This window comes from Pelophylax lessonae (genome assembly GCF_965119305.1).
Source record: "Pelophylax lessonae genome assembly, chromosome: 4".
Classification (NCBI taxonomy): domain Eukaryota; kingdom Metazoa; phylum Chordata; class Amphibia; order Anura; family Ranidae; genus Pelophylax; species Pelophylax lessonae.
The window spans coordinates 27,825,323-27,845,292 of NC_138771.1; the positions used below are offsets into that span (position 1 = coordinate 27,825,323).

A 19,970-nucleotide genomic window follows, 5' to 3' on the forward strand; every position below is an offset into this window, starting at 1 on the left:
GTCCTTTCAAACTGCGGCCTGCAAAACCTTGCGGCCAAAGGCAGTGTACACAGATGCCAAAACATCCGCTTTGTAAAATTTTGTGAAAGTGTGCACAGACGACCAAGTGGCTGCCTTGAAAACCTGCACCACGGACGCCTAGGGCTAGGACCGGCGATCCCAGCAAGGATCTAGGACCTTACTCCTGACTAGGCAGAACAAAATACTGTGTGCCTATAGCAGGAAGTGGGAGTATACCCCCTGGGACTGCCCTATAGACGCGGAAAAGTTTTTTTCCTGCCTAGTGTCCTACTCCTGTACGGGGCAGCATAACCCAATGGTCAAGAAGATTCTTGAGCGGTGTCAGTCAATGAGCGAAAGTGAAAACAGGATTATGTGTTTTCACAGTTAGATTTCAGTTTGTCAAGTGCTTTAAACATTAGCAGGAAGGAAGTCCTGCTGCTTCCTACAAAAGAGCTGTGGGAGGTGACATTTCCCTGATATAACTAAGTAGGCACCCAAAGCAAAGAGACCATTTTTAGTTTCCTTGAAAATCCTCTAAAGTTTTTATTCTGCACAAGGTTTGCAATAACCAATACTATTAATTTTTTATTACAGATTTATTTTGGTAAGGGACTACTTGTACAGCACAGGCAGGAACTCACATTTAAATCATTCTCCATATCCAGAAAAAGGAACCGGTCATCCCACTTACCTACTGGACTGGCACCAGCTCCATTTGGCACAGAGATGTCCGATGAACATAACATTACACCTGTCAAGAGAGAAGAACATTTGTTATTGAACAAGATTAATGATCGAGAGTTCAATCAGCGGACTGCATTTTCTCTAAATCACTCTTCCATTAAAAACTATAGAAAGGCACAGCCTAAACAAAGAGCTATGCAATACTGTAAAGAGTAATCGGAATCCTTTATATATGCCTAGGTTAGATGAGCATCTAAACTAAATCAAAATAGCAAAAACAATCATGGAAAACAAATGAATAAATTAGTTTAAAACTAGACAGCCATGAACAGAGATGGAACTAGTGCTTTAACACAGCAGTCGCCAACCAGTGGTCCATGGACCACGAGAAAGTTTTGGTAATCTCCAGGGGTTCTGCCGCAGTTCAACATTGTGGCAGATGTATACCACCCAATGATGTTTCCAGAGTTGTTCTCAATGCGCACTGAAATACTGCCAGCGCGCATTGATACCAGATGCCTCTTCTGTAGTTCTTGCTCCTGTGAACTCAGAGGGAGGTGCCGGGAGGAGAGCAGAGAGCTGGAGGTGAAGGAGGGGACCTCCAATGGCAGCACTGATCACAGACTTTGGGAGGGAGCATGAAGCTCGAGTAAATGACTGGACAAGGAGGTGAGATCCAACGATGAGTCTGTGTAAGGCAGCAGTGTGATGCAGAGTGTGAGGGGGGGGGGGTCAGATAGGGGACCATTGTGTGTAGAAGGCATGTAAAATTCATGTTAGTGGTCCGCAGGATTTAAAATTGTGAGTTTAGTGGTCTGAGAAGTGCAAAAGGCTGGCGACCACAGGTCTAGCAGAACACATGGCTGAAATCAGGCCAAGGGGCAACCACAACACACACACGGTTAAACATTGATTTTGTAATGTCCTATATAGACGGTTTCTATAGTACTTTGAGAACTAAAGACCCTGCTAATCATAACACATAACATAAGCACATATGAAGCATGGAAAGTCCATACAATTTCCCGGGGCAATAGATTCCTGGTTCCCAACACGTGGCCCTTTGTCACTTTTTGAGGCTACTTTAGACACTGATCTGTTTCGCAATTGACCTATTCTGGCAGCCTCATGTAACATGTCCTCAGTCTCGAATAATCCCTATAACATGTTAACAGTCTTCTGCAGGATGTCTGTAGTCTCTGACCATCTCCTGTATTGTGTCTCTCTGATCATCTCCTGTATTGTGTCTGAAGTCTCTGACCCTCTCCTGTATTGTGTCTCTCTGATCATCTCCTGTATTGTGTCTCTCTGATCATCTCCTGTATTGTGTCTGAAGTCTCTGACCCTCTCCTGTATGGTGTCTCTCTGATCATCTCCTGTATTGTGTCTCTCTGATGATCTCCTGTATTGTGTCTCTCTGATCATCTCCTGTATTGTGTCTGAAGTCTCTGACCCTCTCCTGTATGGTGTCTCTCTGATCATCTTCTGTATTGAGTCTCTCTGACCATCTCCTGTATTCCGTCTGAAGTCTCTGATCATCTCCTGATCATGTCCATAGTCTTTGGCTATATCCTGTTGTGTGCCTCCTCTTTCTGACACTGAATATTCACTTAATTTTATATGTGACCCTTTGGTGACGTTGAGGGCCACACTTGAGGCCCTCCATATCAAGAAAGTTGACCACCACTGCTATATACAGTAGTATCATCAGTCAATAATTATTACCCACTGTAGGTCGTTATTAGAAGAGGGAAAAAAGGGAGTTGTTAATCATTGGTATTATGTACAATTGTTGATTGGGTGTTGGAGGGAATTGATATTTGTATTATTTGTAAGTAATGAGGGGGCGTGCCGGCCTCGGACTCAGCTACTGTTATGTTCTATATGTGAATGTTTAAATAAAGTTTCTCTTGATAAAAAAAATAAAAATAATTATTACCCTCCAAACGGGTATAAGGACGGGATTTCTCAGAGTTACCTCAAAACAGCTACCATGTCCTTGTGGTCTCATGCATCATATCACCCCAAAGCCTGCTCCTTGCACTCTTCTAGATCTTAGTTACTACCCGTCCTTAGAGTAATAACAGTTAGCAAGCTGATTGATACTCCTGCAGGTCAAGGGCTGGATACAGAGAGGTTTTGTGAAAAGGCCAGAGAGCAATGCCCCTTATGGTCCGGCCTTGATGGATACCGGCCTGCTCAAAAATCTAGGGGGTTTAAAGGATGCTAAAAACTACTCTGAGCAATCTATATTAATATAGTTCATGGGAGCTTAAACAAATCATATAACATTTTTCAAGATTAGGATGCAAGTCACAGATTTTATTTTATTTTAATCCATGTGCACCTAATATAGATCATAAGCTCGCATTCACACTACCGCGGCACGACTCTGTACTACTTCGGGGGCGACTTGTGAATATCCGTGCACCGCGACTATGGCGCGACTTGCACGGACTTCATATAATGAATGTCTATGCAAGTCGCTCCGAGGTCGCCCCGAAGTAGTACAGGACCCTTTTTCTAAGTCGGAGCGGCTTGTGTCGCTCCTATTAGAACGGGTCCTGCAGCAGTCAATGGACCACGACTTGTCAGGCTGACAAGTCGCGTTAGTGTGAATGGACTCTAAGGCTCCGTTCACATCTAGGCGTTTTGGGGCGTTTTTGGGGAGTTTTTCTGCTCTAGGATCAGCTCTCAAAACGCCCAACAAGACAAATCCTATTCATTTCAATGGCCCCTGTTCACATCTGAGCGTTTTGACGCTGTATACAAAACGCCCAACGCTCAAAAAAGTACATGAGCTTCTTTTTGGGCAGATTACAGGCGTTTTCCATTGGTATCTATTCAATCAAAAAAAGCCTGCACAAAAAACGCCTGTAAATCGCGGTAAAAACGCTACGCTCAGGTGTGAATGTAGCCTAAAAGATTGATTAAAAAGAAAAACAAACAAAAAAAAAAAAATAAAAATAAGAATCAATTTGCTTTAAAATATTTTTTTTGTGGTAGGAGGTAAAATGTTCAGGAAAGAAAGATGATGTGGTAGGCAACACAGTGGCTCAGTGGTTATAGATACAAGTTTGTTGATTTTTAAACAGTCCACAGATAACAATGAGCAGTCAAAATTATACATTGCATCCGGAAAGTATTGACAGAGCTTCACTTTTTCCACATGTTATGTTACAGCCTTATTCCAAAATTGGAGAAGGGAGGAGAAATATTGGGACTTTACATGAGGATATGACATGGTAGGGTCATATACCTCCATCCCTGAAGCAATTTGAATAAAAACAAGGGGAAGTTTGGGACTTTAAATGAAAACGCGGGTGCAATCCAAGAGAATTAAATGAATGGGTAATGTGATAAATGTATAATAGTATGTCTATGTATAGGATCATAACACAATATAATATATAAAAATGATCACATTTAATTCATGTAAGAGACACATAGCATACAATGCAGTAATGATAGTAATCATGATAAAGACAGATTATTCCATATAATACATAAATATCAACATATTGGTACAAAGCATAACACGATTGCACATATTAATGTCAATACTGACCTAAACGTCTCTCTAATCAAGCAACAACATAAGAAAAAAATAATGTTTAAAAAATATATTAAATTTCATAGAGATATACTGGTAGTATGGTGGTAGGGCGTTGCATCTAGAATAGCTCTACGCGTTTCGTGAATATATTCACTCGTCAAGAGCAGATGCGAAGTGTGCAAATGTATATATCTACAATAGAATACAAACCAATTAGGTTAATATACCAGTGGGCCAAAGAAAAAGAGGAAAGAGGAACGGAGCGAAAAGGAGAACAAAAGAATTCCCCTAATGATGATGATTGTTCTTATTCCAAAATTGATTCATTTTCCTCAAAATTCTACAAACAATACCCCTTAGTGACAATGTGAAAGAAGTTTGTTTGAAATCTTTGCACATTTATTAAAAATAAAATAGGAAAAAAATCTCATGTACATAGTTTTCACAGCCTTTGCCATGACACTCAAAATTGAGCTCAGGTGCATCCTGTTTCCATTGATCATCCTTGAGATGTTTCTACAACTTGGAGGCCACCTGTTGTATATTCAGTTGATTGGACATGATTTGGAAAGGCACACACCTGTCTTTATAAGGTCCCACAGTTACCAGTGCATGTCAGAGCACAAACCAAGCCATGTAGTCCAAGGAATTGTCTGTAGACCTCCGAGACAGGATTGTAACAAGGGACAGATCTGGGGAAGGGTACAGAAACATTTCTGCAGCATTGAAGGTCCCAATGAGCACAGTGGCCTCCAAGATCCATAAATGGAAGAAAGAAGTTTGGAACCACAAGGACTCTTCCTGGAGCAGCCCCCCCCCCAAACTGAGTGATCAGGGGAGAAGGGCCTTAGTCAGGGAGGTGGCCAAGAACCCAATGGTCACTCGGACAGAGCTTCAGCGTTTCTCTGTGGTTAGAGAACATTCAAGAAGAGCAACCATCTCTGCAGCACTCCACCAATCAGGCCTGTATGGTAGAGTGGCCAGACAGAAGCCACTCATCAGTAAAAGGCACATGACCCACATGACCGCCCACCTGGAGTTTGCCAAAAGGCACCTGAAGGACTCTCAAAACCATGAGAAACAAAATTCTCTGGTCTGATAAAACAAAGATTAAACGCTTTGGCCTTAATGGCAAGGGTCATGTCTGGGGGAAACCAGGCACCACTCTTCACCTGGCCAATACATCCCTACAGTGAAGCATGGTGGTGACAGAATCATGCTGTGGGGATGTTTTTCAGTGGCAGGAACTGGGAGACTAATCAGGATTGAGGGAAAGATGAATGCAGCAATGAACAGAGACATCCTTGATAAAACCTGGAGTGAAGGTTCATCTTCCAACCAGATAACCACCCTAAGCACACAGCCAAGATAACAAAGGAATAGCAATGGGACAACTCTGTGAATGTCCTTGAGTGGCCCACCCGGAGCCCAGACTTGAACCCAAATGAACATCTCTGGAGAGATCTGAAAATGGCTGTGCATCCAACCTGATGGAGCTTGAGGTGTCCCGCAAAGAAAAATGAGAGAAACTGCCCAAAAATAGGTGTGCCAAGCTTGTAGCATCATACTCAAAAAGACTTGAGGCTGTAATTGGTGCCATAGGTGCTTCAACAAAGTATTGAGCAAAAGCTGTGAATACTTGTGTACATGTGAGTTTTTTTTTGTTTTTTCCTTTTAACAAATTTGCAAAGATTTCAAATAAACCTCTTTCACATTGTCATTATGGGGTATTTGTAGACTTTTGAGGAAAATAATGAATTTAATCAATTTTGAAATAAGGCTGCAACATACCAAAATGTGGAAGAAGTAAGCACTGTGAATACTTTCTGGATGCACTGTATACACAAACCTAAATATATTCTGGTTAATGTTTTAAAGATTTCCATTTTCCCAATTGAAAGACACTGTCAAGGTATAGTCCTATAGACTATAATGAGTAGCAGTCTGCCTAGACTTGAGCTCACACCTGCTCTATACTGCAGGACAGAGGTACCGAACCCCCCGGGCCACAAAGGCTGCACTGAAAGGGCTGACATCTCTAACCACCCACCCCACATCACCGCTGATCCATCCTCACAGCTGGGTCGTCAAGGCTGCTCTATCAGAGATGCGGCCAGCGAGCAATGAGATTACATCATCTCTCACTACCAGTCCTTCATCGTTGCGGTTCTGTCCTCACTCTGGGATAGGACTCAGCACTGTGCTGATTTACCAGCTCGGACGCCGTAGCACTGGGGAGAGGCAGAGAGAAGAGTTGTAAGTCTAACTGCTGAAAAAAAATGGGATTTTTGACTTGCCATAAAATCTCTGATGTTTATTGACGGACACAGCTCCACGGGATTCCTGACCACTGGGTTATACTGCCCACTACAGGAGTAGGACACTAGGCAAAAAAAGAACTGGACTAAGCCTATGGGCAGTCCCAGGAAGTATACTCCCCTCTCTCTGCTATAGGTACTCAGTTTTGTTACAAGCAGTCTCAGAAGTATTACAACTCCACAGAGGGGTGGGTGCTGTGTCCGTCAATGAACATCAGAGAAATGGATTTTACAGTAAGTCAAAAATCCCATTTTCTCTTTCATTCATTGACAGACAAATCTCCTCAGGATTCCTGACCATTGGGACGTCCCAAAGCAGTATCAAACAGGAGTGGTGGGAACAGCAAAAAATTCTCAAGGCTTAAATATTAGCAAACCAGTTTACAAGAGCTCAACAAAAAACAACTGGAGCCCACTTGAACATTACTCCCCAGCGGCCTGCAAACCTTGCAGCCAAAGGAAGCATCCGCAGATGCCAACACATCTACATTTTAGAATTTTGTGAAAGTGTGCACCGACGACCAAGTGGTCGCCTTGCAAACCAGCGTCACTGACGCCTGATGATGAAAAACCCAGGAAGCACTAAGCGCCCAGATAAAGCGCCCCATTAAAGGGAACAGAGGAACCTGGCCCTTAAATAAATTGGCCTGAGTCACTGTCTGATCGTCTTGGAATGGTCACAGAAGAAGCGGACAGTCCTGTTCTTGGCCCATCCGTGAACACAAAAATAGTGAGTGACCTTCGAAAAGACTCCGTAGCTGCCAGGTACACCCGAATCGCCTGAACCACATCCAGGGCATGCAACGCAATTTCCTTAGGATGTTTAGGCCTGGAACACAGGGAAGGCAACACAATGTCTTCAGTCAAATGGAAATCAGAGACTACTTTAGGAAAGGACGACAGACAAGGGCAAGATCCACAGTATCTTTGTGAACCACCAAGTAAGGGATGCGACAAAATAATGCCGCCAAATCCGATAACCTGTGAGCAGAGGCGATAGCCACCAAAAAAGGCCACCCCCGGGACAGCGTAAGCAGGGGAAATCTCCCAAATATTTGCAAAGGGAGGCTTCTGGAGGGATGAAAGCACAAAGTCCAGATCCCAAGGTGGTAGAGGAGACTGCACCGGTGGAGTCAAATGTCGAACCCCTTGAAGAAAGGTATGCACTAGGGAGTAAATTGCCAGGGGCTGTAGAAAGAATACCGCCAAGGTCGACACCTGGCCCATGATAGTACTCAAGGCCACAATAGAGGGGGGCAAGTGGGACTTTAACGGTGCTAAATGATGGAGAAAAATCTGAATTCTCAAAAATTGTACATTTTATTACACATAGAAAGTGAGGACAAGACAATACATCAATATAAAATGATAAAATCAAGAAAATGCACTCGAAAATATCAACTCTACATGTTTCGCCATCTTCATAATAGCTTCTTCAGGAGTTTTCATAGACATTTCTCGAGAGTGAACATTTCTTAAGATGACCTGAGCCCTTTCTTATGCCGAAGGTGGAGGTAATAGAGGTGACGCCACCAAAGCAAGCACAGAGGGGGAGGGGAGCCGAGACCCTCAGACTCCTAGAGTTGACCCATAGAGAGGGTGACAGCCAGACTGATTATGAATAAATGTGCAGTTGATTCCCTAGGTACCTCAATGTAACAAAGACAGGAAGGGAAAATGAAGTCCCCTTAATATCCCCCAAATGGGAGGTATCCCCAAAATTGACAAGATTCAGCGCCTAAATTATCATGCAGTATTCAAAAGTTCACCGCCATTTCAATTCAACAAGTTTTCCAATAGTACACAAAAATGAAGGAGACGCAAATGGTCTCAAAGATCATGTATCGTTCCCCGGTGGTCTAGTGTCACACTAGACCACCGGGGAATGATACATGATCTTTGAGACCATTTGCGTCTCCTTCATTTTTGTGTACTATTGGAAAACTTGTTGAATTGAAATGGCGGTGAACTTTTGAATACTGCATGATAATTTAGGCGCTGAATCTTGTCAATTTTGGGGATACCTACCATTTGGGGGATATTAAGGGGACTTCATTTTCCCTTCCTGTCTTTGTTACATTGAGGTACCTAGGGAATCAACTGCACATTTATTCATAATCAGCCTGGCTGTCACCCTCTCTATGGGTCAACTCTAGGAGTCTGAGGGTCTCGGCTCCCCTCCCCCTCTGTGCTTGCTTTGGTGGCGTCACCTCTATTACCTCCACCTTCGGCATAAGAAAGGGCTCAGGTCATCTTAAGAAATGTTCACTCTCGAGAAATGTCTATGAAAACTCCTGAAGAAGCTATTATGAAGATGGCGAAACATGTAGAGTTGATATTTTCGAGTGCATTTTCTTGATTTTATCATTTTATATTGATGTATTGTCTTGTCCTCACTTTCTATGTGTAATAAAATGTACAATTTTTGAGAATTCAGATTTTTCTCCATCATTTAGCACCGTTAAAGTCCCACTTGCCCCCCTCTATTGTAGTTACTCAATTTATGGGATGTGGTGCCTCTTACTTCATCTCTAGCAATATCTCTTTAAAAAGTACTCAAGGCCAATTTCTGATCAACCTCCGGTTGAAGGAAGGTCAAGACCCGAGCCACCAAGAAATAAACGAAGATAAACACAAGTGACTTCCCAAAAATTACGCTGTCCACGCACGATGGTAGATCTTCCTAGAGGTAGACTATCTAGCCTTCAGCAGCGTTGGAAACACCGACCCAGGCAAAACCACCATCTCTCAGCACCTGGCTTTCAACAGCCAGGCCGTCAAAGCCAGCGACTGAAAAGCAGGATGAAAGATCGGCCCTTGGAACAGCAGATCCTCCCCGAAAGGCAGTGTCCAAATGACGTCAGCGACCCATCACACCACGTCGGTGGACCAAAACCACGAGGCCAGTCTGGGGCCACTAGAATGGCCAGAATCTCTTCAGCCTCAATCCTGCATAAAAGCAGCGTTAGAAGCTTTGCCACAGGGCCATCAGAGCCTCTGTGGCATCTGCCAGAGGATCCTGTGACCTTGCCACAAAACTTCAGTACCTTTCTGTTGAGCCAGGACGCAAACAGATCCACTGAAGACATATCTGATGAAACACGTCCAGGTAAAGGGACTGCTCCCTTTGGTCCAAAGCCTGCCGACTAAGATAGTCCGCCTGCCAGCTTTTTCACCCCCGTCATATGTAAGGTGGAGAGGGCCAGAATGAAGCGTTCTGCCCATAAAGGATGTCGGCTACTGCCAGTGCAGCCAATACACCCTTTGTTCTGCCCTGGTAATGGACATAGGCCACCACCATGGCTTTGCCCAACTGGAAATGTATCAGTAGCCCCCGGAGATGATCAGTCCAGTGATTCAGGCAAAGCCTGATCACCCGAACTTCCAAGACCCTTATCGGTAATCTGGACTCTTCTGACGTCCAACAACCTTGAGCAGAGCTCAGTCCCAGGACACCTCCCCACCCAGACAGACTGGCACCGGTGTTGACCGCTGTCCAAGACAAGGGGAGAAAGGATTTGCCCCATGGAAGAGCTGAGGAATGAATCCCCCAACCAGGGACCCCCTGGTTTCCTGACAGAGCCGGATCTGAATATCAAAGGACCGCGGACACTCGTCCCATTTTACCAAGCACTCCCTTGGAAGGGACCATGTATGGAACTGTGCAAAATAAACCACCTTGAAGGTAGATACCATCAGGCCCAGCACCCGCATGCAAGTTTGGAGGGAGGGCAACCTGCTGGACAGCAGTAGATTAATAGCAGCATGCAACTTCTGGAGATTGTTCAGAGGAAGGAACACTTTGGCTAGAGCGGAATCCAGAGTCTGACCCAAATATTCCAAATTCTTTGGATGGAATCAGAGCAGACCTCTAGTAATTCAGAGGCCAACAGAACCCTTCAGGGTCAGTATAGGATCCCTGTGTCATCCATCAGGGCCGCAGGGGACTCCGCTCGCAAGAGGAGGTCATCCAGGGAGCCCATTACCGCAACTCCCGCTGACCTAACAATGCCAGAACTGGGGCCAACACTTTGTGAAGATCTGAGGAGCAGAGGCGCGACCCAAGAGTAACACCACGATAGAGTCGGGGACACATTGGAATGTGAAGGGAAGCATCCTTGATGCCGGCAGAGGCAGAAGTCCCTTATGAAGGAGTGTCACCACCATACGAATAAACTCTATTCCGAACTTCTGTACCCGCAAAAGCAGATCAGAGCCCTAAGGTCCCGAAGTGGACGAACCTAGCCCTCCATCTTTGGGACCATAACAGGCTTGAAATAAACCCTGAAACATTCTGATGAAGTAACAGGTCATGCACCGCCCCAAAAAGAGCTTGCAAATGGTTCAGGACACAAATTGGAAAAGAGGGCAAGAACGAAACTGAAAGTTGTAACCGGACAGTATGCCTTCGTGGACCCACTGGTTTATTTACCAAGGAGGTCCACTGGCCTGGAAACCAGCGAAAAATGCCCCACCACCCCAGGCCAGGGTGGGGGTGCACCTTCAAGCTGAAGGAACCTTGTCTGCGAATGTTGAAAAAATCGTGCACTCGGCCAGTTAGACCAGGGTCGCATGGAACCTCCCGAGGAGGACTTAAAAACCTCTCATGGGCCAAAAAATACGGGCCACGTCTGCAACGAGGTTCTCTTTCCTACCCAGACTGTGGAAGAAAGATGCTCTTCCCCCCTGTGAGACTCTCCATGATGTCATCCAGGGTTGTCCCAAACAGGCGATCGCTTTGATAGGGTAAGGCAGTCAGTTTCTTTAGATGTCTAGTCCGCAGACCAACACTTAAGCCACAAAACACGCCTAAGCCTACTGCCGAAACAGCTTAGAATCAGGGGAGCCGCGGCCAAAGAGACAAATTGTAGCTCCTGGACCAACTGGTCCGCCACTCAGCAAGGCAGGGGGAACCTGCTCACCCTCTAGGTCACAGCGCAAAATCGTAGTCCACTAAGGTAGTGTTTGGGACACTAGGTCAATGGCCAGGACTGGCCTAACAACGAGCCAGCAACAGAGAACCTAATGCAGCCACAGCCACCATCTTCCTGTCAGCCGGTTCCTTAAAGGCCGGGGATTCCTCTACCGAAATCATGGTTACCTGTTCAACCCAGAGACGGGGGGGGGGGGGGCTCCACCTCTGGCGGAACAGTCCATTTCTGGAGTAGCGACTCCGCAAAAGGGTTACCTCATGACAAAGCGAGTAAGACCCACAAGAGGGTGTTTTGGACGCTCCCATGCAATATAGACAAATTATGGGAAAATATGGGAAGCTTCATCTGGTGGCAGGCGACAGTGATAAATGACAAGCTGCATCTGGGGGCAAGCCCCAACACTGGGAAGCTTTATCTTGTAGCAGGCGATGGTGGTAAGTGACAATCTGCATCTGGAGGAAGGCCGCAATACTGGGAAGCTGCATCTGGTGGCAGACGACGGTAGTAAGTGACAAGCTGCATCTGGTGGCAGGCTGCAACATTGGGAAGCTGCATCTGGTGGCAAGTGACAAGCTGGATCTGGGGGCAGACCGCAACACTGGGAAGCTGCATCTGGTGGCAGGATAGTGGGAAGCAGCAACTGGTGACCAGCCACAACACTGGGAAGCTGCATCTGGTGGCAGGCGACATTGGCAAGTGACAAGCTGCATCTGAAGGCAGGTGATGTGGCAAGTGACAAGCTGCATATGGTGGCAGATGACGGTAGCAAGTGACAAGCTGCATCTGAAGGCAGGCGATGTGGCAAGTTGCATATGGTGGCAGATGACGGTGGCAAGTAAAAAGCTGCATCTGAAGGCAGGTGACAGTGGCAAGTGACCAGCTGCATCTGAAGGCAGGTGACAGTGGCAAGTAACAAGCTGCCTCTGAAGGAAGGCGATGGTGGCAAGTGACACACTCAGGGCTCCCACTAATTTGGATTCTAAATTATGGTGAGTTAAACTATTTAATTTCATATTACAATGTAACAAAAGAAATATTGTGCTCATTACCCTGACACCATATCAACCATGGTGTCGTGATGATTGAAGCGCTAACGTCAGCCATTGCCCTGACAAATCGGCCTCAGCCCCAAAAAAGGTTGGGGACCGCTGCTGTAGGACATGTTTACCCCATTGAGAAATTGCACATTAACTTTAAAACATTGAAAAAGAAAAGGAGTGGTGGCTTTTTACCTGCATTTCCAGTGCTTGAGGGTCTCTGTGACACCCCAGGAGACACCACATTTCGGTGTAGCGATGTCTGAGGAGGAGACAGCATCCCTGTGTCTGTTAATGAGGTGCTGGCAGCCAGTGAAGAGGTGACAAGGGTGTTCCCTGGTGAACTGTATGACAATGGGTTGGACACTGGGATGGTCACAGACATTGAGAAGTTCGGCTGCGGTAGTCCAGGCTGTAAGGAACAAAAAAAGCATAATTACCAATTACTCCAATGGTATGTAACATAAAAAACAGAGAGGCATTAATGCAGGGGAACCTGCTATAAAAACTTTATACATATGCAGCTTTTAAAGTAGGCTCCAGTGCTCTGCAGCTTATTAGTTTTGGGGAATTCTTCTCAATCACAGCAATATTGAACAGGTTTTATCCTGAAAACCAGGAGTAACAGATTCCATCAAAAGTTTCTCATACAGGTAATCAGTAATAGGACAGACTCCTTCTACAGACAAGCAAAATAAATATTAGACTTAACACAAGGACAGAAATGAATCCAGTCTATTTTAATGCTCAGTGAGATAAAAAAAAAAGAAAGAAAAACTGTCTATATAAAATAAGGCAATTAAATTAAAACAAAAACACATCCATCTTCATACAATACCCTTAAAGTGTGCTGTAAAAGAACGCAAAAAAATAAATCCTTTTTTTCATATATGTGACCCAACCACCCCTCCACCACCACAGCAGTGGCATGGTCAAGAACACCAACATGCCTGCTGATTGGGCAGTAAAGGAGCAGTGGCAGAATAAAGGATCCTTAACAATGCTTAGTTTGCTGTCTACTTCAATCAGCATGCTCCCTGCAGCACATCTGACAGACTCCATGAGTGATGGCCCTCCCTTACCAAGTGCTAGTATACAGGAGATTACGGGAGGTTTGTATCAGGACAGATTCAGTTACTTACAAGTTTTGGATTTAAAAAATATATTTATTAATATCAAATCCTACCTCCACAGTTAAATGTTCTTTTAAATTGTTTGTTTGGGCCAAGCGGGCCCAAACAAACTATTTACTGCACTAGCAGGTGCACTTTCTGGACATGCGGTATTAACTGTATGTAACCTCAGCTGCCTACACTATACATGGCTGTGTTCCAGCAGTGGTATGGGGACTTCTTGTCCTGTTCCCGGATCAAAATATATTCAGGCTGTGTGCTGCTCAGACCTTCAAGGGAAGCTTCGTATTCTATGAATGAATATAAAACTTCCTCCGATTGGCCAAGGCAGGCAGATGGAGTCTTGAACTGTGCCTTGGCCAATCAGAGGAAGCTTTGTATTCATTCATAGAATACAAAGCTTCTTGTGAATGGCTGAGATGCACTCAGCCTGATTCTATTCTGTTCCTGGAGTGGGATAGAAGTTCTAATGCTGGAACTGCTGGAAAACAGCACTGTATGTATGCAAGTTACCATTATTTTATGAGCATAAAGGAACATAACGTACATTTTAATGGTGTAAAAATGCAGTACTTGTAAAAGTCATGCATTCCAAACAAGGACTGCAGTGCATGCTACATGGTGGAATGGCATGGATCGGGGCATGTAGGTCACTAAAAGATTGGCAGCTCCTAAAGCCAATATTTAAATTTTGTATTCACCATTCTTGGGGACTACAGTGTTGAGATATTCCCAAGGGAAAGCCAAGTTTCGTCCTGATTTCTTTGGTCATTGCAAAGCACATAATGCCATCATAATCTTCTCCATAATGTAGAAAAAAGAAATAGCTGGGTAGTTCTAATTACTATTGACTAATGGGTATAAGAGATGCATAAAATACTGTGGGAAATGTGTTTTAAGCCTTAATATGTACAGTATCTTTCAAAAGTGAGTACACCCCTCACATTTTTGCAAATATTTTGATATATCTTTTCATGTGACAACACTGAATAAATGACACTTTGCTACAATGTAAAGTAGTGAGTGTACAGCTTGTATAACAGTGTATATTTGCTGTCCCCTCAAAATAACTCAACACACAGCCATTAATGTCTAAACTACTGGCAAGAAAAGTGAGTACACCCCTAAGTGAAAATGTCCAAATTTGGCCCAATTAGCCATTTTCTCTCCCCGGTGTCATGTGACTCCTTAGTATTACAAGGTCCAGGTGTGAATGGGGAGCAGGTGTGGTAAATATGTTTTTATCGCTCTCACTCTCCCATACTGGCCACTGGAAGTTCAACATGGCACCTCATGGCAAAGAACTTTCTGAGGATCTGAGAAAAAAAAAAATTGTTGCTCTACATAAAGATGGCCTAGGCTATAAGAAGATTGGCAAGACCCTGAAACTGAGCTGCAGCATGGCGGCTAAGCTCAGCATCATATCCTGAGGTTGTCTTTGGGAAATAGATGTACGAGTGCTGCCCACATTGCAGCAGAGGTGAAAGGGGTGGGGGGTGGGGGGGTCAGCCTGTCAGTGCTCAGACCATACTCGGAACACTGCATCAAATTGGTCTGCATGGCTGTCATCCCAGAAGGAAGCCTCTTCTAAAGATGATCCACAAGAAAGCCCGCAAACAGTTTGTTGAAGACAAGCAGACTTAAGCCCCGTACACACGTACCGATCATCGGCCGAACGATCGGCCGTCTTTTGTCCAGGGCTGTCGTGTCTGTTGAAAACTGCAAAAGACTGCACACGAATTTTGTCGGCCAACAACAGCCGACTGCAGAAGTGATGTCATGTGATGGTTAACTTTCCTTGTCTTTTTTCTTTTCTGAGCATGCCCAGTCTGGCAAATCTGTTGTCTGTCGGCCAAATTCTGTACTGACTGGCGAACAATCGGCCGTTCTGGTGACGGCCAACAAAAATTTTAAAGCGTGCACATCAGATTCTATTCGGCCGAAAGTGCGCTGTCGGCTGTCGGAAGCATCATACTAACAAGCCGACAATCGGCCGATCGTTCGCCGGCCGAATATTTTCGGCCAACAATCGGTACGTGTGTACGGGGCTTAAGGACATGGATTTCTGGAACCCTGTCATGTGGTCTGATGAGACCAAGATAAACTTATTTAGTTCAGATGGTGTTAAGCGTATGTGGGGGAAACCAAGTGAGGAGTACAGATAAGTGTATCCTGCCTAAAGACAAGCATGGTGGTAGGAGTGTCATGGTCTGGGGCTGCATGAGTGCTGCCGGAACTGGGGAGCTACAGTTCACTGAGGGAACCATGAATGCAAACATGTGCTGTGACATACTGAAGCAGAGCATGATCCCCTCCCTTTGGAGACTGGGCCGCAGGGCAGTATTCCAACATGATAACGACCCCAAACACACCTCCAAGATGACCACTGCCTTGCTAAAGAAGCTGAGGGTAAATGTGATGGACTGGCCAAGCATGTCTCCAGACCTAAACCCAGTTGAGCATCTGTGGGGCATCCTCAAACGGAATGTGGAGGAGCGCAAGGTCTCCAACATCCACTAGCTCCATGATGTAATCATGGAGGAGTGGAAGAGGACTCCAGTGGCAACCTATGAAGCTCTGGTGAACTCCATGCCCAAGAGGGTTAAGGTAGTGCTGGAAAATAATGGTGGCCACACCAAATATTGACACTTTGGGCCCAATTTGGACATTTTCACTTAGGGGTGTACTCACTTTTGTTGCCAGCGGTTTAGACATTAATGGCTGTGTGTTGAGTTATTTTGAGGGAACAGCAAATTTACACTGTTCTACAAGCTGTACACTTACTACTTTACATTGCAGCAAAGTGTCATTTCTTCAGTGTTATCATATGAAAAGATATAATAAAATATTTACAAAAATGTGAGGGGTGTACTCACTTTTGTGAGATACTGTATTTCCTTTTACTAAAACATATAGCAATATTTAGTCAGATAATGCTGCCTTAATGGAAGTATATACCCCAACGCTAATCAACTTTTCCTTTCATCCCTTCTAGGACAGTAAAGGGATTGAGGCCAATGTTCTAAGTGCTGTAACCTGCAGTAATCAACCAGCTTACATTTTATTGTTCTGAAGGCTGTCTACGAATGAAGACAAACATTTGATCTGTTGGTATGAGTGAACACATTTATAATCGTTGCAGCTTCTTACTATATACAAGTCAGGAAGATACTGGATGTACTATCTGTATAAACATGACTTATTAGGCCTCAAGAAGACCTGGAGATTGAGCGTAGTGAGGGTTTTACTGACAACATCCTAACTGTCATAGATAAAAAATATGCATGGAAGTGCAAACAGAAAACCCTCTGGGAATTTTAAGGCAGAACCACGTAAAAAAATGATTTAAAAGGTGAATGGCAGATTTTTATTGAAAACATACCAACATATCAAATCAAACATCTTTGTATCTGTAGGACAATCTCATACATTGATATCAATACCCTTAATACATGAAAAAGCACCCAACAAACTGCCGATGGTCGCTTGGTCAGCGAGGGTGAAATCCTTTGATCGTTCTCAACATGTTTTGGAAGAGGACTTCCTTCTTCAGGGAAAACGATTGGTATAAGACAATAGATAAATATTCATACATTAATAGTCCATTTGGCAAACTTCATTCCTATCAGATGAGGCTGATCCACACCACCATAAAAAGGGTGGGTAGGAGAACATGTTGGCGGCCCACTATGCGTCCACAAGAACCCCTCACATCACTGACACCAGCATGGAGGAGTATACAGTCATGTGGGAAGATATACTGTTAGATGGACTTGGCTGCACCAGCTGGCATATCTTCCCACATGACTGTATACTCCTTTATGCTGGTGTCAGTGATATGGGGGATTCTTGCATAGTGGGCCGCCAACATGTTCTCCTACCTGCCCTTTTGATGGTGGCATGGATCAGCCTAATCTGATAGGATTGATGTTTGCCAAATAATTTCCCCTGAAGAAGGAAGTCATCCTCTGAAACGTGTTGGGATTCATCAAAGAATTTCACCCGTGCTGACCAAACAACCATTGTTGGCAGTTTGTTGGGTGCTTTTTGATGTATTAAGGGTATTGAGATCAATGTATGAGATTGTCCTACAGATACAAACATGTTTGTTTGATGTGATATTTTACTAGGACTTGTGTTTTTTTAAGTTTTCAATATAAATCTGGCATTCGCCTTTTAAACCATTTTGTTACGTGGTTCTGCCCTAAAAGTTGCAAAGGGGTTTCTGTTTGCACTTTCGTGAATATTTTTTCTGACTTATTCGGCCTTGTTCACTTGGGCGTACACCCGTGCGAGGGCCGTGTTAACCTGCATCGTTACATAGTTAGTCAGGTTGAAAAAAAGCGGTCTGAAATCCAAACTTGGGTGTGACCGCTCTAGGTGAGGCAGTATCAGGTGCTGGTCGGATCCGTCATCCGGTAACTAGATTAAATGTAGGAAAAAGTGACCGCACTCCGAAGGTTCAAATGAAAAAGGAGTGATTTATTCTTCATCAAAAAACCATCAAGAAATCAAACCGTGAGACATGGGACAAAAAGGTAGATGCGTTTCACGACTAAGAAGGTCGCTTACTCATTACCAAGTGTCACAGTTTGATTTCTTGATGAAGAATAAATCACTCCTTTTTTATTTGAACCTTCGGAGTGCGGTCACTTTTTCCTACATTTAATCAGGTTGAAAAAAGCCACAAGTCTATCTGGCTCAGCCAATAAAAAACAAAAGAAAAAAACAATAATGAAAACCCAACCATACAATCCCATATACACAATCCTATACCCGCAGTTGATCCAGAGGAAGGAGAAAAAAACCCAGCAAAGCATGATCCAATTTGCTACAGCAGGGGAAAAAAACGAAATTCCTTCCTGTTCCCCCGAGAGGCAATCTGGCATTCTGTGCATCCCCGTGCAGGCAGTCCCATTTATTTAAATTGGGATGCAGCGATTGCACGGACATTTGGCACTGCTCCCAATCTGACATCCATGCAGGTGCATGGCCCCAAATGCACCCTATCTGGGCTGAGCATCCACACTTTGAGAGCAGAGGATGTGTCCATGCAGCCGCTGAATCTTAATTTAAATTAATGGGGATGCACAAAATACCTGTGCATCCCCCATGCAGGAAAAACATGGCCCTTGACAGGTGTATATGGCCTTACGCAGTAAATGGTTTGATATATTTAGGCCCAGTTCACCTCCATGTGGTGTGTTCTACATGTGTTATCACTGAACTCTATATAATGTGCATTTTAATAAAAGTGCATTAAAGATGCAGCAAGCAGGACTTTTTAAATGCACCGCACCTAAAACGTACTTAGGCTCCTTTCTCACTAGCGGTAAAGTTTACTACCACGCCGAAAAGCAATCCGTGGTGGATCATTTCTCAAAGGATGGTGAAAAGAGGTTAGAGGCATTCAGGAGGCAAAAGTGCTGTCTCCTGATGCCTGCTTTTTTTTATTTTTATTGTTGAATGCCAATTGTTCACTACGGCACCATGCAGCAACTACGAGCCAAGCGTTTAGCTCGTGGTTGCGGCCTGGTCCTATTCACTTAGGTGGGAGAGCTCGACAGGTGGTACCGTCTGTCAAACTCTGCATGTAGCAATAAACGTGTGCTGCTTGGAGGGGCACCTTGTCTGCTTCTAGGCAGGCGGTCAGAGGCAATAAAAATTAGAATCCATCATCGGCCTATACCATCTCCTGTGTGAAAGGAGCCTTACTGTTTTAATTGAATCTCGTAGAAGAAAAAAAAAAAATGGTTTGCACAGATTTTCATGCGTCTTTATAGCAAGTGTCACAGAAGTGATCTATGTAATGCATGCAATGATGATTAGAGCAATCTTTACAGGAAAAGATAAGACAAAATACATCGTCCACCACCTAACTTCTGCTTTTATCACTTCTGTGACATTCCTTTCAACCAAAGCAGTTCAGAGAGACATCGGTTTCCCACCACTGTGATCTTATGTAGGCCTAAATCATAAAATCATACACGACTTGGCAGATTAAATAAAGGAACAGCGTGGAGCACCGCTAAACCTATGAAAAGCACAGCACACTGCCATGTTCCAGTACAATTTTACAAAATTTATGCTGTACAGGTAGAAATTCATACAGGATTTTATCTTTAGATAATGTGCGTGTTTTTCTACTTGATAAAAATTCATGAACATGCCACATTATATCACATGGTTTTGTCTAGGTCAGTGATGGCAAACCTTAACACCCCAGATGTTTTGGAAGTAGATTTCCCATGATGCTCATGCATTTTGCAGTGTAGTTGAGCATCATGGGAAATGTTGTTCCAAAA

General features: G+C 44.2%; 1 protein-coding gene across 7 annotated transcripts in view; it reads right to left on the bottom strand.

Moving 5' to 3' along the window:
- Positions 1 to 19,970, bottom strand: part of MEF2A (myocyte enhancer factor 2A) — a 313,252-nt gene that overhangs the window by 54,746 nt on the left and 238,536 nt on the right. For all 7 annotated transcript variants that reach the window (XM_082253055.1, XM_082253053.1, XM_082253051.1 and 4 more), the window contains 2 exons: positions 12,728 to 12,944; positions 695 to 754 (listed from right to left, as the gene is read on the bottom strand). In XM_082253055.1, the coding sequence (XP_082109181.1) occupies positions 695 to 754; positions 12,728 to 12,944 (277 nt within the window). The remainder of the gene's footprint in view (positions 1 to 694; positions 755 to 12,727; positions 12,945 to 19,970) is intronic.